The sequence below is a fragment of the Mugil cephalus genome, chromosome 23 (genome assembly GCF_022458985.1).
Source record: "Mugil cephalus isolate CIBA_MC_2020 chromosome 23, CIBA_Mcephalus_1.1, whole genome shotgun sequence".
Taxonomy (NCBI): Eukaryota; Metazoa; Chordata; class Actinopteri; order Mugiliformes; family Mugilidae; genus Mugil; species Mugil cephalus.
In genome coordinates, this window is record NC_061792.1 from 5091200 (window position 1) to 5117599 (window position 26400).

At 44.9% G+C, this 26400-nt stretch overlaps 1 protein-coding gene across 4 annotated transcripts in view; it reads left to right on the forward strand.

The window, feature by feature from the left end:
• The window catches only part of LOC125000900 (receptor tyrosine-protein kinase erbB-4-like), a 264556-nt gene that overhangs the window by 208355 nt on the left and 29801 nt on the right, over window positions 1-26400 (forward strand). For 3 of the 4 annotated variants that reach the window (XM_047576651.1, XM_047576648.1, XM_047576650.1), the window contains exons 18-20: window positions 6193-6315; window positions 6779-6877; window positions 10942-11127. In XM_047576651.1, coding sequence (XP_047432607.1) covers window positions 6193-6315; window positions 6779-6877; window positions 10942-11127 — 408 coding nt within the window. The remainder of the gene's footprint in view (window positions 1-6192; window positions 6316-6778; window positions 6878-10941; window positions 11128-26400) is intronic. The other variant, XM_047576649.1, reaches the window with a different exon arrangement.

The following is a 26400-nucleotide window of genomic DNA, read 5'->3' on the forward strand; positions in this document are numbered from 1 at the left end:
CTTTCTTTCTTTCTTTCTTTCTTTCTTTCTTTCTTTCTTTCTTTCTTTTTTTTCTTTCCTTCTTTCTTTCTATCACCTCGAAAGGAAAACATAGACACTAATATAAAAAGCCTGCCTCACACTGTGGTGCTGTTTGAAGGAGCCCCCACAAAAAAACAAATAAAAAAAAAAACAAATTGCCTTTTTTTGGAGAGAGAGACGGCACAGACGGCAGAGTCGCCCCGCAGTCTCTGCGCGACCCTGGGCCTTGAACTTTCACCCCAGCCCAACGAAGCAGGACTAATACACTAGGAATCCCGCTCTCCTCCTCCTCCTCCCCAAACCCGAGGTCCTCTCCTGCGGCTGCTTTTGCACAAACGCGGGGGCCGCGTGAACATTTCAGCACGACGGGGTGTGGACAGCTCTCGCGCCGCTTACATGCTCTCCTTTTGCTCTCTTACAAGAAGGATCTGGGCATTCGGGGCTGAGCTGGACAGCTCCCGTTGTTCACCCCAGGGCAGGCTGACAGAACAGAGGCGCGGGACATCGTTACAAATGCGTGCAGCGCAGGCAAACATCGTTCATTATGCTGGACCTTATGTTAAATTTGAGAGAAGATGCCAGAGAGCCGAACAAAATACGTCAAAGCAGATGCAATTGAGCATATTATGGAAAACACCTTTAAAGTTGGAACAGGAACTTGAGTCATGATGTACCTTAGCAAACTATGCCATTGTTCCTCTAAACAAAAGCTTATGTTCACGTCACATATCCGAATGCAGAAAAAAATCTAACTTTTAATGGTCCTGTTTTTGCATCGGTGGAGTCACTGTAGCTAGATCTGAGGCGAAAGATCCAGCATTTACAGAGCAGTGTAAGGATGCCACATGCATAGCTAAATTCCTGCATAAAAATGGACGTCACGTCCATGAAAATGGTCCCAGCTGAATAATTTTTTTTTTTGAAAGATGAGGCAGTGCATACGAACAATTAGGAACAGGGGCACACAGTAAAAGAAGAAAATGGCAAAACTGCCTCCAATTTTAAATAGAAAACAGGACATTGGAGAATGTCCTGTTTAACATGTAGTAACTGTGCTGCGAAATGATAATGCACCGATAAAACGGACCTTAATGTGTGAGTTAATATGATTGTGTGACTCATTTTAGAGAGAATACATGCATACAGTGCACGATACAGTCGTCGGGGGAACAATTACAGATATACTGAATAACTATAACAGATAGTTGCACAATAAAAATAAGCGAACATACACGGCTAATCTGATCCATGCTGGATGCGCAGTAAGAAAACGGATGCATCCAGTGAGCGGCAGATGGGAAAGCCTGGTTGGTCAGAGGCCAGACTGGTCCGAGTTGACGGAGAGGCTACAGTAACTCAGAATAAACAATCTTTGCAACCTCAGTCCTTGAGGCGGATGGTGTACGACCTCGTCAAGGGAAATCTGAGGCAGCAGTGGGCACAGGGCTCACCCAAAACCGGACAGCTGTTGATTAGCTGGATCAGGTGTGTTTAGCCAATCTGGATGCGGTAGACAATGCTATGTATTAGAGCTTCCAAGGGCTCCCAAGTCTATTATCCTTCTTTTACTTTATTTTCCGTAACACACTCCTTCATGTTGAGAACTAAATAATCAAAGATTTCTTCCCGTCCTGAGGCATCGTCCTCCCTAAGGGGCACACCAAAGTCCAGCTCAAGGTTTTGACGCCTCTGAGGTCGTCAAAATAAAAAAGACAACACCTCTGAATAATGAAAAAAAATCACACACAAACATTTAAAAATTTTTTTTTTTCCTCATTAAAATCTAGTCCTACTACTTCGAAGGCCACACATCTGCGACCCTCTTCGCCTTTGAGTTAACAGCTAGTTTACAAGCTCGCCCTGGCTTGTGCTCAATTTTCCCTAGAGTCCAGAGGATTTTATGAATGAAACATGGCTGATAATGGTAGCCCTTAAAATTAGATTTTTTGGATTTGTCCGTTTTGCTGCTCAAAACCTAGCTTATTGCTGTACAGTAATGTTGGAGAAGGAAAACACTGTCCAACAACGTGGCTTCCTGTGGCCATTTATCAATACCGGGTATGCAACTTAACTTCAGACCTGCACACTTGGTAGGTTATACTTGAGAAGTTGGTAAGTTGATCTGAAGTAAGTTCTCTGGAGGACGTAGAATGGTGATTCTGGAATTGCAACAGCTGCATACTTGATAACACCCAAGAAAAGGTACCCAGATGTACCAAGTCCATACAAGTTGCCTCCCATTGTATCCTTGATGAAATTAGTGGTACACACCTAGGTATTTGGATTTGGTCAGATTAGTACTTTGAATTGGGCTACGACTGATGACGGTTCTGAAGACAAGAAGACACAAGAGGGCATACTGCCTCTAGTCACAGGAATGGCAAGCTGCTCAAGTTATGCTGTTTGATTTATTTGGAAGATAAGTTGTGGCCAAAGAAAATCTAAAAATTGAGAGCATACTGTGGAATGAATGGGACCTGTGTTCAGGTAGAAGTTGGTAGAAGAATTTTTCCCAAAGGCATTGCTTAGAAATCCGCCATGACAAGTTTAAATATGCAAAGCAATGGAAGTCTATTAATGGGAGTCATGGTGTTCAAATTTAATTGAAAAATGACCACACATACTGTAGATAAATCCATCTGTTGTGATTCCTCCAAGCCTAGAAAGGTTGCGGCGGGTCACCATTGTTGTGATTCAATTACACAGCACAACAAATGTAGCATTTTGAACGGGTAATGTGAACGTTAAAGCATCTACCTGAGGGTCCGCCAAGCAAGTTTCTGTTTGAAGACACTGTTTACTTATTCAATACACGATAATTCAGTGAATGTATTCCAGCCCGAGGCTTGAACATACTGCTTATTTGTCCAATGAAGCATCCGAATCCTCTCCGCCGCGCCGCCAGTGAAGCTCATTTGGCGAAGGCACGGTGCATTATTAGCTGGTAAATAAAGTGGCGTGGTGAGTGTGTGAGAGCGAACAAGCTCAAGAGAGTTTTGCGGGCCATGGGTCTGTATCTTATTTAATAGACCTCTCCTCTCAGTGCGGTCCAGCCTCGTCCTAATGAAACAATAACGGCTACAGCCTGTCACCATCTGCTCTTATTACTGCTCCGTCATCACCTCCCCATGCCTCGCCTCGGCTCTCTCCTTCCCCAGCGCTCCGTTTTCTCTCTGCCTGTGGTGTCGCTTGTTTTCCTGTTATTCATGCAATGTATGCACAAACACACTGATGCAAATAAATGGTCTTTGCCCAGATACCAAGCTGATGTTATGGATGTGACCAGACCTTGTTTTTCCTGTTCATGGAAAAAACAGTCAGCAGCCAGCAATTCTGAGTAATTTCACATTAGGCCTTTAGGCTTTTGGTATGGTAGTGCATTTGTGCCACTTGGTTCTTTATAGATCCATGTCTACCTGTTTTAACTGGACAAAGAACTATCTTATAGTAGTTTGCGTAGTCTTTTAGGACTTTCTGGTAGTCTTCTTGAGCATTCCGGTAGTTACTGGTCAAGCCAACCATGTCTGGTTGAATTCCCCTGATCCTCTGCTTAGATGCAGACTTATGCGATCGTGCTGACTCGTTGGTCAGCGAGTCAGCGCATTTCTTGTAGAACTCCAAATAAGGGCTCTTCCGTAGCCTCGGCATTGACTGGATTCCGGTAATCCTTCACACTGCCGAAACCTAGAGCTGCGCTAATACTTTGGAGATGTACAAATAACTGTTATGGCTGTCCATTGGCACTTAGCGTGTCAAAAAAAGTGTCAAAAAATTGTGGAAAAAACAAAAAAAAAATGTTTGGTACTCGTGTGCATTTTTGTGGTGTTGTCAGTAAGGGTGGGCATCAATTAGATTTTATTGATACCGATGCCATTATCGCTTCTGCTTATTGATCCGATTCTTTATCAATTCCTCCTATGAATTTTTGGTTTAGAAAAAGTAGGTGTTCATTGTTTGGCGTAAGCAACAGCAATTTTATTGAGTTCCTAAACAAGAGCAAAGGGTTTGTGTAAGAAAACAAATAAGAAATTAGTCGCTGGATCCTCACTAACTCTGCTCTGCTGAGACTTAGCGATAGCTGCAATTGTTGACCAGAGATTGTGAACACAGGGCACTCTCTGGATTTAATGCCACGTGTCGTCGACAAATGCTTCAGCTTGTTGGTGGTGTTGCCGCCCTGGCTTTAAATTACGGTTCTGCATAGGTTGCATGTTGCGCTATTACAGTCCATTCTGCCACCATCTGAACTGGGATGTAAAGATTCAGCACGAAAAGAATTCATACGTTAGAATCGATAAGCATTAAGGCTAATGATGTCGATGAATTGAACCATTTGGAATCAGGTCTTTTAAAGAATACCGATCCCTAGTTGTCAGTCTTTTAGCATACTTCTGAACTTTTCTTGGGTGATTGCCACAGACCAAGCCAGCCTTTCAATCAGTCACCATTTGACCAACGGACAATCTTATCCTATCAGGGTAACGCACTGTTGGCTTGTTAGAGAACTGCACCTAAGCCAGACTGTCTAGCTCCACAAACTGGCCCTCAATGCGCGACAGGGCAATGACTTCTGTAAATTGAAAAAATAAAATAAAAATAGTACATCAACTGTAAGACACTGGATAGTAGAAATAAACCAAAATATCTATTTGTGCACCATTTGTGTATGCAATTTGTCAGTAATGATAAACACCAATGGACTGCATTAATATTCAGGATTACCACAACTGCACAGTTTTTATAAAGTGGCGGCAAGAAGGAATCATTTATTTCAAAATGGTCTGCCGTTTACCCCATTATTGTTTTATTTAGTAGATGTTCTAGAGTTTATTCCCACAGCCTTGCAACAGTTTCAGGAAAATGAGATTTTGGTGCGCCATGATCACCTCTTTTCTCTCGCATCCCTTCTTTTGCTCAAATTTATTCGCTATTTTCCTCCCCCCTGCTCCTTCCGCTAACTCACGACCTGCCGCGGCATCGTCGGCGGGCCCTGCCACGCGCCTTCGGGCCGCGGCCCATAACAATAGCCATTAAACGACGTGTCATTGCCGAGCTGCAGGCGCCGCCATCCATTCTCCGGACTGGCCCGACGCTGCGATTGGCGGCCCTATTGTGCTGATGGTTTTATATCACATTGAGTAAGGGCTTGTACGGCTGACCGACTGATATATGGTCTCATTATATTGTTTGATGGCTGTGGTTGAGCTGGGTGATTATGCCGCTGATAAACCGCAGCGAACGAGGGCCCCCGATAGGCTGGTAGGCTCATTAAGATGTGTATTGATCAGGACGCATCGACTTCTTGTGTGCGAATGTGTGTGTTTTCAGTCAATATTTGTGAGTGCATGTATCTGCATGAGTTCTGAGACGCATGCCCGGATGAATGGGTGGCTTTTCCCCATCCCTCTGGCTCAGATCTTGTCACGGCTCGGTTACAGGTGCCAGCTCCTGCTCTTTTATATTTAGTAGCAGAGGGCTTTGTGGGACGGCTAGTGGTGAGGCGGGTGGCCAGGCCAGCTGCTGGGATGCTGTTCAGTGTCAGCTGTTACTGGCAGGGGAGACGGCGTGTAGGAGGCTCGTCATAACCTTGAATTGGAATTGTTTTGTATGTGCACAGCTGGTGAGCTGCTCCTCTTTGTCGACTGTGATAGCAGCTGACACCAGGCTGTGATTTGCTTAGCGGTGGGCCCACCGCAGTCCACGCTGTAGCTGCCAGTTCTGACAGAACTTCGCATTCACACCCCTGAATTATTTCTATTTCATGAACGCCTGTGTATTGCAAAATCACAACTATCGGGACAGGACAGTCGCTGCTTTTGGCTGCTTATTTATTTTGCTGCAAATAGACCTTTTGTCTTCACCCTGCGCTGCTCCTTCCAAGACTCGCTTTTTACTTATTATTCCAAATAGAGCGGGCTCAACCGGCTGCACGCTCCCAACAGCTCCTAAGGTGTGTTTTAGCATTCTGAGTGCCAAGAGCCAGAGGTTAAAAATATTTAGTCTTGAAGAAGAAGTAAAGCATGCTTTGGGATTTTAGTAGTTTCACGGTAAAAGCAGCAGCTGCAAGGGATTCTTCTCGTGTTTTTTGGCACCAGTTGCTATTAAAAGAGGCGTCAAACTGGATAAACGGTCTAAATATACATATGTATGTGTATGTGTGTTTTTCCTCAGCTGGTGGAGCCCCTGACCCCAAGCGGAACGGCCCCTAACCAGGCTCAGCTGCGGATCCTGAAGGAGACGGAGCTGAAGAGGGTCAAGATCCTGGGTTCGGGAGCTTTTGGAACCGTCTACAAGGTCAGCACCGCTTTGTGTGATTCACGCACTGTTCACAACCTCCGCGTTATGAATCAAAAACAGCGGGGAGATACTCCTTAACGTCGAGCAATGAGCGCCGTCCCTTTGCGACGGCGTTCCCTGACAGACCGGACCCTCGGGCGGCTCCGGGTCCTGGAACGGAAGCCGCCGTTCGCTTGCCAAGCTCGCTTCCCCCCTGGCAAAATTGTTCACACCATTTCAAAACTGTGCAAACCTTATTTGAATAAACACTGCATGCCCTACCACCGGCTCCAAATTCCTCTCAATTCCACCAAGTGAATAAAACCGTTAGATTCTTTGATTCAATCAGATTCAGGCCTGCGGTGGAATGTTAGCAGGACATTAGACACAATCCCCAGCAGTCACAATGATCAGTGTGTGTTTGGGCATGTTTATGAGGACTTAAAGCCGTGCATTTATGGTGATTGCTTGTATATTTCAGGGCATCTGGGTCCCAGAAGGTGAGACAGTGAAGATCCCCGTGGCCATTAAAATCCTCAACGAGGCCACCGGTCCTAAAGCCAATGTGGAGTTCATGGACGTGAGTATTTATATCGTGACTATTTGCGTCTGTTTTGGGCCGCCTGCATTCGCGACCGCACGCCCGAGCCGTAAAGCCGCAGAGATCGGCCGAGCCCTGTCACTTTGTGGGATTGTGCATTCGGCGGTAAATTCTTACGAGAGCGCCGTCTCAGTCGGAGAGGCTGTAATAAAGCGAACGCCACACCGCACCGCGCAGCCCAGGCATGTATTGAACAAGGCTCTATTAAAAAGGAGCACTTGTTTATGAGATATGGCTTTATTGGAATCCAGGAGTGATGGAGAGTAAGCCGAGGAGTTTCCAGCTCTCGCCGCCTAATCTCCGTCGCCCACCTCCACTTTCCGGTCTCCTTTTTTACCCGTCTCTCATTTCACATAAAGTTTCACAGCTGCAATTTTTTACTTACCACCAGGTTCGGCGAAAAAGATAGTAGCTCATCTTTATATCGCAGTGGATGTCAGACATTTTATCTACCTCTTAAAGCCTTGTGATCCTCTTCATCTTAATAAGGCCACACGTTTGAGTCATTTTTCATGCCAAAATACCCAAGTTCCTGCTTCTCATTTGTGCTTCTCCTAGTCTGAGGTGACAGCAGGATGCCTGGACGAAACAGATGATGCATGATGCATACTTTTTCCTGTCATTTGAATAACATACAAGAATGACTTTAACACATCTTTACACATCACCACTAGAGAAGCACTGACATCTGGTGTGTTAAAGGAAAGTCATCGGCTATCACCTCACTCTGGTTCTCATTCAATATTCCCCCTGTTGCAACCATAGAGTGGCAAACAGCCCCTCAGATGTCAAGCCAAACAGAGCTGTATATTAGAGTCTGGTCAAATCAAATCATGGGCGCCATGTTTGATACCTCGGAGGGAAGATTCTACAGTGTAACCCTATGGAGCAGATATGCTATGTTGAAATAAATTGCTTATTTTCACCATTAACAGAACTATAAATGTTATTGCCGACGTCTGTCAATATGTAAAAGGCCCTCACTTAAATATCCCAGTGTCTACTTTAAATATCTTAAATGCTAGATATAATAACTTAACAGAGTAAGTAACAGAGGCAAAATAACAGAGGCAAAGTTAAGTGTCAAATAAATTTGTCTATCTACATGGACATAAATTACATGAACACATGGGTTTCACAGTATATATGACGCTATATATATATGCTATTTTTCTAAGCCTTTAGTCTAGATAACTAGCTAGTATAAGGCTAGCATAAGGCTAGGTTAACTTCAAACTTCATTCATTTGTAAAGTGGTGTTGGGCATTTTTGAGATCAAGGTTCACATTAATGATGGTATGACTTTATTTTTCCTATATAAAATATTAACAACTTTGACATTTACCTCACATAATAGGGAGAAATCAGATGACATCCATTTCTTCATTTTAGTATTCTGCTCCCATAACTTTCTCTGTTTTGTTTACTGGGGAAACGGTGGAGATTCCCCCGTGTTCCAACTTTATTTTAACTTTTAATCCAATTTTATTCTCTGTTATTGCCACTTCTCAGTGGGTGAATTGTGATGCATCTAACACAGCGCCCATGAAACACGTGACCAGCTCAGAACCAATCAGCATAGAGGGATAGCTCAGGCGGTCCTTTCCCTAGTTAACCAGACTCTCTCTAATATATGGCTCTGAAGCCAAAGTAAGTGGAGCTCCCCCTGGTTTCTGGCTGCTGTATAGCTCATAACCTCCGCCCACTCCACTCCAAGTTAGTTAAAATTACAGAAAAGTACACTTCGACTATATTTTTTTCAAGTATGATTTCAGTCATTTCAGTTTGTTAATATAGTACTGATTTTTCTGAGAGGTTTCGTTTTAGTTATTTGAATGCCAGCCGCTCTGTGAAGCGCTCCTGTAGGACCATGAGAGTAGGAAGAAATAAGTACAGTATCTAACATTTCTTTGTAACTGGTGGAGCACAGTATCAATTATTAATGAATTATGGGCTCCAAAGACGCAAGATGGCACCGCCTGTATCCCCACTAAAATAGTGGAATAGCAAGGGAGCGGGAATGCATTGTCCATATTTATATACAGTCTGTGTTTGCAACACTTCCACCTTTCTTTCCCTCTTTCTGCTTAGTTTGTCCCTTCTTTTTCCTACATCCTCCCTCCCTCCCTCCTTCATCTCCCCTCTCTGTGTCTCTCCCAGCGGGGGACTCTGTCCATCCAGAGCCAATATGCTCTGTCTGCTGGCTTGTTAAACAGCAATCTAAAGGCAGGCTCACGCCTCACCACTGAGAAACTAGCCACTGGAGTGCCAGCTCCGAACGCACTCCGAGCGTCCGCGGAGTCACGCGCGGACACGCATAACCCAAGCGGCGCACGCTTCGCGACAAAGGGCCTCCCCAGGCGGCCTTGTGTATGTGTGTGTGTGTGTGTGTGTGTGAGCGGGAGGGATGCGGGCTGATTTGCTTGTGTTACCAAATATGTTGAATTTGAGCGAACGAGGTGACTGTTTGACACGTGAAAGGCTTAATAATGCACATGTGTTTTGTGAGTTTTGACATCGCGCGCACACACACGCATGCAGAAATGCACCAGTTTCACCAGATCTATCATCAAAAGTGTGTGTGTGTGTGTGTGTGCGCATGAGGGAAAGTGAGCAAGTGAGATGGGAAAGGGGGGTTCAGCCGGCAGTAATGGAGGTCAGCGCTCAGGGAGATGAGAGAGAAAGTAAAACACACACACAATCATCATGCACATACACACACACACACACAAGTCTGCATGGCGTTTGCCCAGAGAGTAGGAAGCAAGAGTTTAGCCCGACATAGTTTAGGACTCCTGGGTCTTTGGGGATCACAGAGCGAGAATAAAAGCCTCTCCTTCTCTCTGTTGCACACACTTCCCTTCTCCTCCTCCTTCCTGTCTTGATCCTGAGGTGTGTCTGGTGTAGAGGTGTCTGAAACTGAAACTGCATGCCGTTGAGTAGTTGGAGTAGTAGTGGTGGTGGTGGGGGTAGCTAGGTTTTTTTTTTTTTTTTTATGAAGTGAAGATGTAGTGGCACTGCTTTGGGCTGGGAGGCTCTGCTTAAATCAGTGCACTGATGGTGCCAAAAGCCTCTGTATGGCCTGTGGCCCTCCTCCTGTTTAGAATTAATCTACTCACAGCCGCCCCAGCACCACTACTCTCCCTCTAAGCTCATTCTTTAGCATCTAAATTTAAAAAGGCACCTCATCTATCTATCTATCAGCTGCCCCCTTGGGCCAAGCCTGGATATACAACTCCTCGATTACCGGTTGCCGTATGCAAGGAGTGTGTGTGTCTGTGTGTGTGTGTCCTTGAGTGGTTCAGAGAGGGAGGCAACAGGAGATGAGAAAGACTGGAGTGAGTGTTTTTTAAGCGATGACACTAAGTGCAGCTTTCCGCTCGGGCCGCGCCGCCGCGACACTTCATCACCGAGCGCGCGTCAGCTCGAGCTCGCAGCCCCGCAATAACAATTACCCAACGTCGAGTCCCCAACTGTTCGAACCTCTGCGTCCATCTGCTGCGCGGGAGATGAAAGATAAGCGCAGTGGCGGGGAAGGGAGGTGGAGGGGTGGGGGATTAGGGGAAAAAAAGTACGCATGTCTCACATTTCTTGGTGTTTTTTAATTGTGCCGGTGCAACATTTAAGAGGTCGAGCCGCTGAAAAATAGATGAAAAAAAAGGGGCTGTGTTTGCGCGGCTTTGAAGAAGCTTTTTTTCTTTTTTCTTTTTCTCGTGAGAGTACTCAGGGCAGATGCTGTGCATGCAGATACAGTCATCATCCCGCAAGTTTTAATTTATGCATCAAACTCCGCCTCTGCTTGGAAGCCTTTGGAATGCGGTGCGGCATTATCCGCTGCCACGCTGGAAGCGACGCGGGAACAAAATATGTTCTCGTTTTGTTCGCATCCACCACTGATTTCTGCGATTCACAGATGTTTTCTTATTTTTCCTCAACCCTTAGGGGACGTTTCACTGTTTAGAATAACTCGAGATGAATAAACGCAACAGATGCAACTGCCTTCTTAGTCCTTCTTCGTCCTGCTTCCCCCACCTCTCACCCAGGAGGCCCTGATCATGGCCAGCATGGAGCACCCCCACCTGGTGCGTCTGCTGGGAGTGTGCCTGAGCCCCACCATCCAGCTGGTCACTCAGCTCATGCCCCACGGCTGCCTCCTCGACTACGTGCACGAGCACAAGGACAACATCGGCTCGCAGCTGCTGCTCAACTGGTGTGTCCAGATCGCGAAGGTAAGTGACCGCAATGGAGGTGCTGAAACTCTTGCGCTGTGCCAACTGTATAACCCTAACCCTAGCCTTAACCCTAACACTTGCCTTAACCCTAACCCTAGCCTGAACCCTAACCCTAGCCCAAATCTTCTGGCCTTCATGGATTTGTGTTGATCTGTTTTTTCCCCCCAGACAGAAAAGGACTTGGCAAGTCCGGAGTCAAACAAAACAAGCTCAAATTCTTTCGCCAAAAAAATGTGATATCGCGGCACATTCCAAATGCGTATTTAAACAGCTTTCAAAACCGTTGCTGAACTGCTGCCACAAAAACACTTTGATGTTTTACTTTGTCCGAGCTTGCGCAAACATCTATATTATGCAAACTCAAAGCAATCATAAAGAATCGGAGCAGCAGCTGCATGCTAGAAACCATCTGGGTCAGGATCTTTGGGTGTAAATCTTTGCCCCCCCACCCCGTCGATCCTAATTATCATCGCGGCTCGGCACACTGATCACGGGCCTCGTGAACTCTCGTCTTTGAATCGCTTTCAGGGAATGAGTGAGTGCACAAGAAGGGTTCAGATTAAAGGCCTGTCCTTTGCTACCCAAACAAAATCTGCTCTCGGGGCCGTCGAAGCCGCGGCGAGCCTTGAAATATTGTGTGTGCTTTCGCTTACCCAAAGAACATTTGTGTTTTGCTTGCAAATTAAGTCGACGCTGCCAGACTGCCTGATAGTGTAAGATTTAACTTCTCTGAGTTATGACTCTGGTGTGGCAGCAGGGTGCTGGGCCGGCGTCTGCTGTGATACAGAGGCGTCCCCCTCTGGCTCCGGAAGCGGCAGCTGCGTCCAACAAAGACCCGACAGACGTCAGATTTACTGCTGGCACTGATCAGCCTGATAGGACTTTAGACGAGAATTTAGAATTTGATTGTGTGCTTTGCTACCCTGAAGATGAGTAACTGTACACCAGTGAAATTTGAGTCAAGCCAAGAGATAAAGAAGTTCATTCAGCATGTATAATCCACCTATCCTTGTCCACCCTCCATGATATGGTAAATCGACACTAAAATTAACTCAATTAGCCATCCGTTTCCTTGTCGCAGCCGAATAAAAAGCGGAGATTTCAAAACATATCATAACACAGAAAAGGTGTTTACCTGCTCCCTGATTAGATTAATCACTGAATGATTGCTGCTCCATTAACGACTAAGGGAGCAGTGATCTGATTTGCATAGTCGAGGGAGCAGCGTGAGTGAGAGGCTGTCTTGTTCCTAATCCATCCCTGCGAGTCATCAGTTGTGCTTGTGTCAACGCATAGATGAACTGGAGCTAAATTGAACGGTGATGCTGAAGGAAGATGTTCAGGTGAGGACGAACGTGCCCGAGAAAATCCATCCGTCCCTTTACATCCCATTATACGAGGTTTGGATGTGATGGCAACAGGATTCCGGATGTCCCTTTTCCTAGTAGACATCCCCAATTACTTCCAAGCTTTCTGAAGATGGAACCTGGAATTGTATCTGCACCGCAGTTCCTAGTTCCTAGTCACAACTGTGGACTGTAGAAAAAATTGTCTCCACTTCCACCCATTGGCCCCACTGGTAGTAGTATCCCTGGGAGACATCCTAGGGAAACCTGTGAGCATGGAACCAGAGTCTGAGCAGTACTGTCCAAGTTTGTTTGTAATCTGTTCGATTACCCGTGCACACTGCCCGCGCTCTGCTCTACCTTCACTACTCTTGCATTCCTCTGGGACTGCTTTACTGAGCGTTTGTCAGTAGCAACTTTCAGTCATCATTAAGCGATATACTGGTGGCGTGAGGTAATACGGTATCAATTGTGGCAAAGAGGAATAAATGGTGAAATGTATACTGTAGAGGTGCAAAATACCAAGATTGTCACTTTAAATGGACCTGTATCTGTCAGTCACTGATTTGTAACCATCTGCGGCAACATACTCTCTTTTGTTTACACACGTCAATGATGAGATCTTTGATTTCATGGCACTCAGCGCGAGAGGGCTTAACCCCTCATTCCTCCACGATGGATGATTCCCAGGAGCTTGAGGAACAGGTTACTTAAGCAGGTACTTGTTGCCATGATTGGATTCGATTTCACCTGTGGAGGTGGGAGGGGGGCAAATGTCAGGGTCTTGGTGGTTCTGTTAAGTGAAGGATAGCGAGAGAGAAGATCATTCAGAGCAGTCCTTCACCCGCGCAGCTATGTGACATTCACTCCAGCGAAAGGGTTGTTTTGCAATTGATGGCAATTCATTCTTGAGTGATGTAGAGTTTGTATGAAGCTGCTTGATTGATTTGTTTGTATTGAGTGAATAAGTGGATCAATCTGTTGCAGGCAGTTCTCTCAGTTACTGTTAGTTAAAGATAGACTTGTCTTTTCCTTACTATTTGTCCATTATTGTCAATTATATGTAAAAGTTACACCACCTGAAGCTTTATATTACACAACGTTTGTTATGTAAAAATGTGCAGTGGCAATGCCTCTATTTTAACAGCTCAATTAGTTACCATGGTCCATGATTAACACAGTAGCCCAGACTGAAAAGAATTCATTAAAATGTGCATGTGCTATTAACTTAATACGCCAATAACGATAGTGAAAATTGGTATTTTTCCTTTTGCTTGTCATACATACTCATATTGCTGTGGAGAACTCATACTGTTGCCTTTAGAGGATGTAGCTATACAATTATATGGGAGTCATTCAGCCTTGCCAGATGGAGTTGGTGGTTTCCACCCCAAAAGCTGTTCAAAACCCCGAAATATTAGTTGTTTAGTACTTTAACGTGCAGGTAGCTTTCACCATCATATAAAGCAATGCACCTTGAGCACAGAAATTAACCAGCAACAAACTCCAATCACTAAGTACTCCTTCCAGCTACTATAAAATCACTCTACGACATTCTGTAGTCCACAGTTAGGCCTATGGAGTGCTTCTTTGTTCTTTTGAAAGTGACACAAGCAGTGGTAATTCAGAGTGCTCAAGCTAAGATGAAAAGTTTGTTCTACCACCCAACTCTTATGCTTACCTGGAAAATAGAATTCAAAGACACCTACTGGAGGCATGTGGAGTATGGTATTCATTGTGGAGCCCCTCACTATCTATCTCAAAGACCATATACTGTATATATATATATATATTTGCGTGATCTCGTCGGGACCACCTGATTGAAGTTACGTTACCAAGACATTTCACCTCGCAGTGGTTCAAGAGGTATCAAAAGCAGTTAATAGTTTCACCTTGGTGTCCGTTTGTGTGGTTTAGCAATGAAGGATTAAGAATGATGCTTTTGTCGCCAATGGGTGGTGACCATGCGTAGGTTTAAGGTTGATTCGTTAAAAGGTTGGGTTTTGGTCGCAAGTGATCGACCGTAGTGGAGTTCACCAAGGAAGCAAGGACATGTAAAAAAAAAAATAAATAAAACGGACAAAAATTTTATTTGGTTGATTATATACAGTGTTGATCTGTATTAAATTTTTTTGCGTAGGACCAAAGCAAAAGGACTATCAAAAACACAAACAAGAAGAGTCGTCTGCATTTTCGGTATTTCTGCACATTTTTGCACCTAAGTAGTCGAGCACTGGGAAAAAAATATACCAAAAGTAGTGCCATGCTGTAGCCTTCGGTCAGTACCCCCAAACTTTCTCAGGTCTCTTTGGTACCGCAAGAAATTTTATTGTCAATCCAACAAATGTTTTCATCCTGACATCAACCGTCCTTATGCCCATCTTGCTAGTGGGGCTAAAAGCTAAACTACCAATTTACTCCAATCTTCCTGAACTCAGGAATTGCAGTGATGTGTTCCTAGTTACAGCAGGAAGTACATCTAACAGAATGGATATTTTTAATCCACACAGGCCTAGAGTGTGACTTAAAATGCCCATAGCATGAAAGTCAGAAAGCTCCTGTTATGTTCGCCTGTTGGATGCTCCTCCTCTATCACATACCCCCGAGCTATTTTCTCAACAATGAAAGTATACAGACCGAGACATGTGTGTGTCCTTGCACACGAGGTCTGTGTGTCCGAGCACATGGCCGTGTGCGTTCGGCCGCGTGAGCCGGAAAAATAACTCGGACGTCTCTTCTCCGAGTTATCTTTGGTAATGACGGGGATCAAGGTAATGACGGAGAACCTCTCCTCTTCGAGGGAGAGCATCCTTCAGAAGATGCACAATTTTCCAGCAAAGGGGAGTATAATTTCCCCACGTCCTCTCTTGGAAAAGGTGTTGTTGAGATAGAGGACAGGAGGAATGGAAGTGGTGAGGAAGGTATAAAATAATAGGGCTCAATGTAAGATAAGAAAGGCTGCAGTATATACGCATTTATCGGAAGCACCATGCAGCAGTGGAAGAAGCTTAGAGGAATATTTTGGCTTTTTGGAAAATTCCACTTGAGCTACATCCCTAGAGTAAGATAAGATTGATGGCAATCTCACATACATTTTGTTAACCTTCATATGACTAAGCTAACCTGTTACAGGCTCTGGCTGGAATCAGTTTTCGCATCAGACCCGGAGCGAGAAAGTGAGTTTTTAAAATATGTCTGTCTCAAAGTCAAAGACGAAACGCCATAAATATGAACAACCGTTGGAGATTCAAACATTTGCAAAGGTAAACATTAAGAAACTTGACTAAAGTCAATCTCGAGTGCATTAAACAAAGTCTCAATGATACTACTACTGATGACTCCCCTGTTTATTTCTCATAGAAATGATTTGTCTATTTAGTAGAAAATGAGGACTTTAAATTATACACAAAATACATTTTGTAAAATATATAGTATTTTTGCTTATACTATTGTATTTTATTTCATTATTATCATTATTTAATTTTATTTTTATTGTTATTTTTAATTGAGCAAGCCTAAATCAGTGTCAACAAATGTGAATTCTAAAGAAGTAATTTCTCAAATCGTTATACTTGAATAAATGCACTCTTGCCAGATGGTACGAACCTTGCACAGGAAAAAACAAAAAAAGCCACCACCCTACTGTAATATCGTGGAAGTGTGCCAGCCACGGCATTACCCTCCACCAACCAATCGCCATAATAACAGCGCAAACACCCGCCGTATGTGGGCTCTGACCCGGGCAGGTGACTGCTGCGCCGCAAATTGATTGGCCAGGGCCTGTCGCCAGGCAGTGACTCTTCATCACTGAGTGTTTTGGGCATTGAGATAATGGCCCCCATTAATCTACAGCCACACTCAGGGCTGTTCCACTCCCACTGCCGCACACACAATGACTGACTGATCACATAGCAGTGCACACTTGGACTTACGCACGCGTATTTTGCAGAGGTCTTTTTAGTCTGACTAATTTATTAGTCTGGATCATTCCTTTTTTCTTTTTTTTTGCCCTCCTTTCCTATCCTTGTGTTTGTGCCCTTTCCTCGCGCAAATCTGTCATTTTTCTCCCTTTCTTTCTCAATTTGTCCAGCGGCGGCCGTTTCTCTCGGGTCAGCGGAGGTCGAGGTTTCCCCTTCATCGCCTCACGCCTGCTTCCTCCACACGTGTGTTTGATTGTGTTGTAATTTCTCAGAGGGGTAAAAAAAAAAAGAAAAAGATCCGACCTCCTTCTTTCCTTTTTCCATTTCTTTCTGTATCTCCCTCGCCGCCTTCCCTTTATCACTTGCTAACCGAGTCCCTTTCTCATCGCGTTATTTCATTAGGTTTTGGGTTATTAATGGAATAATTAGCGTCGGGATGTATTTTAATGAACAAATCAATCACAGAATTAAATATTGGACTGGAACTGAGTAGAGGAGAGGCTACAGAAGTATTTTAATTCCTCTCTACGTCTTCCTTTCGGTCTCTCACCTCGGGCTCAGTCTAATGAAAGCAGAATGTAGTCAGCAAGTGGCCGTCCTGCTGATGAGCTGATTGGTTCCGGCATCGAAGCCCAGGCCAAACGAGGGTCTCGGCTGTTTTTTTCCGGTTACGCAGGCGGCATTGACTTTTGGCCGGGAGGTGGTCTGGATATCTAGGCCACTCGGTTCAGGCATTACAGCTGGTTAGTAGCAAGGGAGCGGAGCGATTTGTATAAACAGCCCCCACTGGTGAATTCGAGGACTGACATTAGCGCAGCATACCCCGAAGGAAAAACCCTTCAGTTGGAAGTCGCAATCTGCCGTCAGGGCAGCTCCGGATGGCGTCTTTGCAGAACTAATGACGCCGCCGAAAGACTGACCTTAAAGAGCCTAGTAGTGCACCGAGATCTGGTAAAATATGCATGAAGCTGCGTTTGTGTGGACAACAAGTGATATAACTGTGTGTCCTTGCTGCGGATGCGCCAAACAGTGACATTTTCCGGCGAAATCAGCAGATGTCTCCAGCTGCTGCATGGTTGACGAAAAAGCTAAGGCAGACTTAAATCTGGCTCCTGATCTCTGGTTTCGCTCGTGTGCATTCACGTGTGTTCCCAACTGCGCATTTGTGCGCATGAGAGCCTTGGTTCTGCGTCCCGCGGCAGCCCTATCCGAAGATGCCACCTTCGATGGCACTGAGATCTAATCTGGTCAAGCTTAAGCGCCGACCGCCCGCCGGAGCGTCGCAGAGTTCCCCGCAAACCGCGCCTGGTGCTGAGCTAACACATCTCGCCTTTACTCGTTGGCCAAGCTTTAACCCTTCCTCCTCCTCCTCCTCCTCTTGCTCTATCTATCTTCCAACCCCCTCCCTCCAAGACATCACCCATTCTTTTCCTCCACTCAAATCACGTCCTTCATGCGCCCTCGCGTCTATCATGTCAACACATCCCATTGAGAATAATGTCTCAAAGGAACATGTCACCCAGGACACGTGTATTTGCTTTTATATATATATGTATATATACATACTTCACTATTGTTAAGTATGACCATGGGGAAGTTTGATCGCTCCTCAACAGAACAGTGGCGGCTCTTTGGGGGACCTTTTTTTTTGTCTACATGCTACCTGTATAAAAACGTATTTCTTTCCTTGTTCCTCCTTAACTAAGCAGTCTAAACTTCTTTTTAAAAAACAACTCCAAAACAAAAAAAAAAAAAAAAAAAACACGGAAAATAGAATTTTTACCACCTGGACCAAAATATTGCACATGAATAAAAAGACTATAGTTAAGGGCAACCTGGCACATACGGTACAAAGGGAAATAACTCTTCGCTCCAGTAAGTGGCAGTAAGTAGTCTGTCACTCAAACTTTCGACTGTAAAATAAAAGTGGATGTCATGACAGCTTCTCAACAGTGGAGCCAAAGCGTGTGGAGCTCCCCCCTGTGGCTGGAAGCAGTGTAGCTCATAAGCTCCACCTCCTCCATGTTAGAGGATGGGACTTGGACCAACTTAAACATTAAGGTACACATCAAGTACTATTTCTTTCAAGGATGGATTCTGCCATTTTTAGGTGGTTAATATAATGCTGGTGTACTGAAGTGTTCTGAATAATTCAACATTTCTTTGTAACTGATGGAGGTAGGGCAGAGCGCATTATTAATCAAACCCGACCCCAGTTCGTTTGTGGCTAGGAGGCTAGTAAATAAAGCTAGACTGGGGAAAATGATGATTATCAGATCAAATTAAGGACAACTGGTCTCGATAATGATCCGTTACGAACTAGTGTGGATTTGTAAAAGTGGATTAGCCTCAGTTTCAGGTAGCTCAAGTTAGGTTTAGGTCATTTCATTTATGATAAATGTAGCTGAATAAAGGATGCTAACACTAAGAGCAGCACTGATAAGTATGTTAGCCATACAATAAAGAGTTTGTGTTGACGTCACTGCTACCTGGGGCAACAATGTAGATTATCAGATCAAATTAAGGACAATATGACCAATATGTCCATGCAAAGTAGTGTGGATATGGAAAAGTTGATTAGCCTCAGTTTCAGTTACTTTTAGGTAATTTCACTGATGATAAATGTAGCTAAATCAAAGATGCTAACGCTAAGAGCTTTACTGAGAAGTTACGTTAGCCATACAATACTTTAGTGTCCTACCGGATATTAAAAGGATGGCGAGGAATGACTGGCATCCTTTTATCGATGATTGCTGACATTTCCTCACTTTTTGCCACTCAGTGACCGTAACCACGGAGACTCACGTACGTACCCTCTATTAGATGAAGATCAACAACCAGAACAGCCTTCTGTGTGTTCTTTGGACTATAGGTTATTCTGGATGTCACTTACTTCTTCACCTTTGGTTTGGACGGTTCATCCCCAATGCGAACGACTTTGTGACGGCTCACTAAGGCATTTTATACAGAATTTGCATTGGAGTGTGAGCTGTAGTGTCAAATTAGAGGGCTGTTTTGAATGATGTGGATATTCGAATCTGGCAAACAAACCCGAATGAAAGAGACTTTAAAATGTCAGCAACAGTGATATGTAGTGACTGGTTTATGCGTGCAGCGCGCCTGACATTCAGTTTCTTTTATTCGAGTCCATATTTCCCACTAAAACACATTATACTAAGTTACAGTGAATTTATTACTGTCAGCAGGCTATGCGGCGGTGATCCATGTTCAGCACTTCATTTCCCTGAGGCTTCATTAATAATGCAGTCCCACAATTCTTTGCATCTTTGAGCTCGTCGGGAAGCGCATCACGCCGTGATTACCAAACAACCTGCAATGCTATCTTACACGATAAAACACGTGTACTTTCCGCTTTCCTCCGACGCAAACACATTCTCAAATTCTCCCGCAGTCCCCCAGGAGAGCGCGCACGTCCCTGCTGATGCAACAGAACGAGGAAGAAGGGGGCTGGAGGGAGAGTAAGAGGGTGATGAGGAGAGGGGACGGCGCGGAGATAAGCCCCCCGGGTCTTTCTAATTATCTGTAAGGATCAGCAGTGCTCAAGGATGCATGAGGGGAGGGATTTGACTGCCAGATCCACTGGGGAGGAAGGCCTGATTGGATCGGTCACCTCTCTCCGTACGCGCCCATTGCTCATGACGCCCAAAGCCGAGGCTCATTAGACACACACAAAATCGCCGGGAATCTCCTGCAAAGGCCTCAGAACCATGAACGAAACCAACGAGACAATTCTGGCAGGTCGCGTCGCGAATCAATTTCCTGCAATCACGTTTCTCATTTCCTTGGTACTCGAAGCCTCATTACAAACAAACAGAATGCAGTGGGAGCCAGGATTATAGCATCTGTCTTTTGTGCATCGCGCGATCACTCATACCTGTGTTGACGGAAACAAAACCACGTGTCACAAGTGGCAGGTGGGCAGGTCGACGGCGGGAAGTCCGATGGCGATAATTATCTCCTGTGATCAGAAATTATAACTTCTCAGCGTCACGGCAAGACGCAGGCAAATTATAGGCATTTGCCGCAAAGGCTGAATGCCGGACCGGAGTGCGCGGCGCGGTGGTGGTGGCTTACACGCCTGCCGAAGCCGAGCTGTCGACAAACCCCATCGTTACCAGCGAACATCCCGGGATCTCACTTTGAGTCCCGCTAATTGATGCTCGGCCTATACTTTAGCTACACCTCACCATTTTCGTTGCACGCGTTTTGACGCTGCCAAAAAAAAAATTTGAAAAAATTATTGACATTTGCTCATGTAAATTCGCCAGCAGCTGCCTTTTATTGCCCGCACGGTGACATTTTGGAAGGATCTCTCCATCCCGCAGGGGAGTTGAGACCATGGCGACGGAGCTTAGATACTTCGGTTCCCTCTCTTTAGGAGGGAGATCATCAAGAATGGGAGCAGGGAGACGGCGAGCGCAGATCCAACATTTGTTATTTTTTGTGTGCAGCTTTCCCATGCTGGAATCCGTGTACGCCCCTCACGCATAAACACACTGGGCTTAGGTTGATAGATAGGTACGGCTCTGCCTGCGCTGTGGTTCCACAACGGCTGAATGCGGAGTAAATGGGCCTGCACCCCCCGACTGCTGCGCCACCGCCGAGCTGTCGTTATACGTGTCACATTATGTCACATCCACCTGCATCGTTCATTAACCATCCAAACCATCCGGTGACGCCGCTTGCAGCTTATTCCTCCTGTGGAGATAATTCAAACAATGCACCACTTTAGCGTATTAACTCAAAGGGCTTTGGGAATAAATTCCGGAGTTAAATTTGTTGTGCGAGCGTACCCATGATTGAGGGGGGGGGGCGCCTCAGCCACGCCGCCTTCTTTTTTCCCCCTCTTTCTCCCGCACACACACAACCGCGCAGAGGTTGGTTGGAGACTACCGGCTCTGTGGGTTGCTTTCTATCTCCAGCCCGGCACATGGCGCATGACAGACGACCACCTGCGCCACCTGAGCGGGCCCATTGTGCGCGCTCCTTATCGCACGGGTCCCAGTTCCTCGGCGTGCGGACAGTCCCGTATTGCTCACATTGTCGCTGCCTCCTCACCCATTCTGGCGGTTGCAGGGAGGGGGGGATTTTTTTTTTCCCCAGTGGTGCACCACATGCGGCGCTTTTATCGCTCTCCTCCCGGAGACAGGCGCCTCACCTTCTACTTTCTGTGAGAGACTCCACTTCCCTGTTGCTTTTTCTTGCCAAGCACTGCCCCGCAACCCACACTTCCTCTAGACTCACTACTGTTTCCATTTGCTTAATACTGTACTCTGAGTTACATCCACCGGTTAAAAAGAAATGCTCTTAAGGCCCTAAATGGCAGCTTGCCACCGGCGACATGTTCTGTTGGGCAACTGTCAATCATCATGATGTCACATCCTGTTTTTATACCGTCAAATAATGCTAAAAATAAAATGAAATTTCTCAGGGAAATGGACACTTGAACGAACATCAGCATCCTAAAATGCCACCGGGGAAGCTTCACACTTCACTTTTGAGGAGTTGTCATGGTCGTCCATTTTTCTTACACTCTATGGTTCGTACCCATTATTAAAACCATTTAACTACTGGCGTTTCTCACTGCTTTCTCCGAGTTTGACAACGAATACTAAAATCTATTTCATGTTAGTGTGTAATATTCCAGCAAATATGGATCTGCTGGAGGCCTGAAGCGAATCTGTTACGCATCGTAGTCCATCATATCCATCTTCTTCTTCCTCCACTTTCCTTCCGACTACTCTCCTTTATGGCCAGCGTCTTTTATTCCACAGCATGTTTCTCTCCCCACCTCCCCGGACTACTCCACACCTTTTGTCCATGCTTGGTTTCATCCTATGTTTTCCTTCATTACCAAAGACTCAGATCTTTACTCATCCTTTCTTCCTGCCGGAGAAAAGGTGAAAATGGGCCATGAACCAGCCACGGCCTCGTCTACTGCATACTTTGTGAGACTTTTTAGCCTCTGTGAACAATTCAAGACCCTGCAGAGATGAAAAAGACCTTCAGTGCTGTTTAAAATGAGTTTTCATCCCGCTTGATAGCCAGTGTTTGGTCGCATGAAGATAAAATGCACAGAGTAACTACATACGATATCACATCGGCCCACAAGTCATTTATTACATTGTTCATTTGTTATCGTTTTAGATTCTTAACCTTTTTTTCCCACAGTAGCATTAAAGCAGGACCAAGTGATGAAAATATGAATAAACTACAAATGTTATATTACAATACAGCTCAGTAGGTTAGTGAGGAAAATAAGTCGGAGGTAAAGACAACTGGGACAAGTGACCACATTCAGCTATGGATGAATCCCTCATCGCTGTTTTTTAAAATTTTAATCAATTTTTTTTTTTTTAAAAAAAAGCTTCAAATCCCTGACTGAACTGAAGCGCCTGGCATCAAACGCAAACACGAGCGATTCAATTATTAAATTGTTGTTGCGCATTTTTTACAGTTCACAATTACTGAGGACCAAAATGGCAAAAATTAAAAATAAATATTCTTGCCAATAAATAAATGAATGCCTCAAGGACTGCTGGGACAAGCTTGAGCAACTGCTATGTTAAATGAAGCTCACAAACCCGACTGATGTGACACATGTGCAATAAAAAATCTAAAATAAATATACATGCAAATATATAAATTAATGACTCAGTAAATAAGTAAATATGCCATAAAAAGCACGCAAAACAATATTAAAATAAATGTAGGCATTAAATTATTTATAAAATGTGCTATTTCTGTCAGTGATTTATTTCACATTTGGCACTGTGCAGCAGAAAAACAAGAATCTGAAACATATGGATTTATAGGATGAATAAATGTAAATACAAAAGGCTAATTAAAAAAAAGAATTAAAATAAATTTATGGCATATTTTTTGGGCAGTTTTTGTCAAGACTACTATGCGAATGAGTCAGTGACTTATAAACTATAAATTCCTCAAACAATTACGTAAAAAATATAAATGTGTGATTTAATTACTAGAAATGTGTCATAGTTAGCTGTTTATATTAATGGCCATGTTAAGTAACAACGTAAATGAATACATCGGTGGACAAAAATTAAGAAACTAAACAAAAAATACAGAATAAATTTGTTTTTATATTTATTTTTTGGCATATTTGATCCTCCGTACATGGCACCTTATCTCACCAGAAGTTTACCTGCGGTCACTTTGTGTCATGTGTAACTTAGCATAAAGCAGCAGCAGCTCTGTTGCCATAGTTACTTATAGGATAATATACTTGTGTATTGATTTATTGTAGTCTCATGGAGTTTTCTTGAGTTATGTTTACCTTTGCTGGAGCACATATTGTCTTCTCCTTGCACTAGTTCTGTTTTTTTTTTTTTTAAGCATGAACCCTGCATTGTTTTTGTGATCCTTTGCTACCATGAACAACAAAGCAATGTCTGAATTCCATAAAGGCTGCATCCCATTCCTCTTTTTTCTGTGCAACCATTAACAAGTAGTGGTTGCTGCCATGCAGCATGTGCCTAAATTCACAGCTTATTTTGGCATTTCATTAACTCCGACTCTCTGGAGTACATCCAAACACCGATGGAGAGTATGTAATGGGCGACGGGACTGACTTGTCCTGAAGCAAATTCTGACTTTTGCAAAGGTCTTGGCTAAACAGCTATTGAAAAGTTACACAGAGTACAGTCTGTTCTGGAAAAAAAAAACTGCCATAGCAGGAGTTAATGCTTCGAGGGCTTACAACATCCAGCCTGTATCATTTGGGATGTGCTGCTGGGTCCTTAACCTTGATGCTCTAGTGTGCTGTGTGGTTCACCAAAGCTCTTGGCACTCTGTGAGAGCTGTAGGGGGAAAAAGTGCTTCACGGGGCTTTTCATATGGGGTTCGAATGAGTGTTTTCTACATGTGGCCTTCCCTGAACTGGACAAACCCATTAAAGGTGCTGCTGTTCAGACTGACCACTCATCTGGTTTTTAACAGACATTTTGCCCAAATTAAACAGGATATGGACAACAAGTTAAATTAAATGCTCTAGCTCCTTTCCCACTAAAGGTTTTGCTTGAATACCTTTATAGGTACATCTTCTCGGCAAATGCAACGGGTTGTCCTTGAATTCTCTGCATACTCGCTGTCTTTTGCCTTTCTCAGACACCCTCCTTTGTTGGGGTTACACTTTCTCAATTGTTCGCTCTCATGGTGTTGCAGACTCTAAGATGAATTTCTACTAAATCCACAAGGGCTTACGTCTGTCGGCAAGCGCTTAAAGGCTCTGATATGAACTTTACGAGCCTTTCATGCAGATTGTTACCGTCTGGAGACTTTAAAAAAAAAAAAAAAAAAAGACGACCCAATGTACTGCAGCTTCGCCTTTGTCAGTAAATGACATTGCCCTTGTGCGTTTAGTTACAGTCCCTAGCAGGGAAGTGTTTCATTGTACTTGTTGGATGAGTCAAAGACGAGATGCGGTGTTGCGCGTCAACACGGCGCGTCGGATTTCTTTTAAAGGTCAGCTGCAAATGTATACTTTTAACTGTAAGTGCAGCAGCACCCTGTGGAACATTCGTAAGGGTGCGATAGTGCAGAAACGTCGGTTTTTCCTCTGAGTGAGTCGGCTTTGCTGTCTGTGCAGAACAATAAAGAGAGAGCAGAAAGGGATTTTGCCTTTCAGGCAGGCAGGTACTTTACCCATTTACTATATATTCAAGTTGGTGTTGCAAGCAGCAGCACGGTTTTGTTCGGATGACCAACATGTCTGAGAAACCCCGGAAGCTCCTCGAGAGGTCGAACCTCCACCTGTCAAGAGTAACGACCCCGGGGTTAACTGCTTCCTCTGCATGTTCTTGTATGATCTACCATTCTCCCTTCCCTATATGGACCTGAGGACTCTGGGGATCATAACTCTTAAGCAATGTTTAAGCGCCACAATCAGCGGGACCTTCTCGACCTGAAACAGCCACTGCCCCCGCATCCTCCTCCGGGACGCTGGTGTTTACCGCCCAGGGTGGCTGGAAATTAATTGGCTCCTTGAGCTGTTGTACATTCCCCCTGTCAGCACGATGGCCTCCCCTCATTGCCCCGTCACTTTAAGTCGAAGTGTATTAATGGACTGTGTGGCCCATTGATTCCTAATTTCTCTCGACGTCGACATCGGGGATAAATATTGCATGGCGCGGCCGTCTTCTGGCTTATTGTAATCAGCATTGTTATTGATCGCCTGCCCGAACCCCCCAGAAGTAATTTATTTTAAATACACTTTCAGTGAAAAGGGCGGTGCCAGGACACGGTGTCTGTACACTGGTGAGGAAATACACAGTGAAAACTCAAAACTGGCAGATAGAAACGTTCCAAGAGCGCTCGGTGAAATGCCTCGCTCGCGCTTATAGGCGGTGGCCTCCTGCGCGTGCGTCCGCGCGTCTTGTCTCGGCAAGGCCGCCGGATGATGGATGAGGGCCCTCGGCTTGCGGCGAGCCAGACGTCGTCGCTATTGATTTGTCCTCGCGCTCCGTCTGGGAGGACGGGGCAGGGCCTGCCGCGGTGGGCGCTTCGACGCGACGTGCCCCCTCGGGCACGCCCTCCCGTCCACGCACACGAACGTGTTTTAAGTATTTCAAATTGGCCGATGATACCCTCGCACCGGTGGCGCCGTGGGCCTTGGTTGAAATCTTTCATCGTCTGCTGGGTGCGATGACTGCCTCCTTCCCCGCCAAGGTGTTTTTATTGATCCACCCGTGAAGTGGCATCCTCTTGTTTAACATCCACTCTAATACACTTCAATTGGCCCAGCCTTGCCTGGCTGCGTGTTCGGCTGCCTGTTTTGTTCAGCACTGAGCACAGAGGAGTGTGCCAAATGGGCTCACAAATGCCGGGTAAAACGTGATTAGTTCGTCTGAGTGCGGGCGTTGTCAGTTGCGTGATTCTTCACTTGCAGGCGAGTCCAACTGTCAGTTCTCCCAGTGAGCATCAAATTTCTAAGTTTCCATTCTCGCCACTCAAGGCTTTGT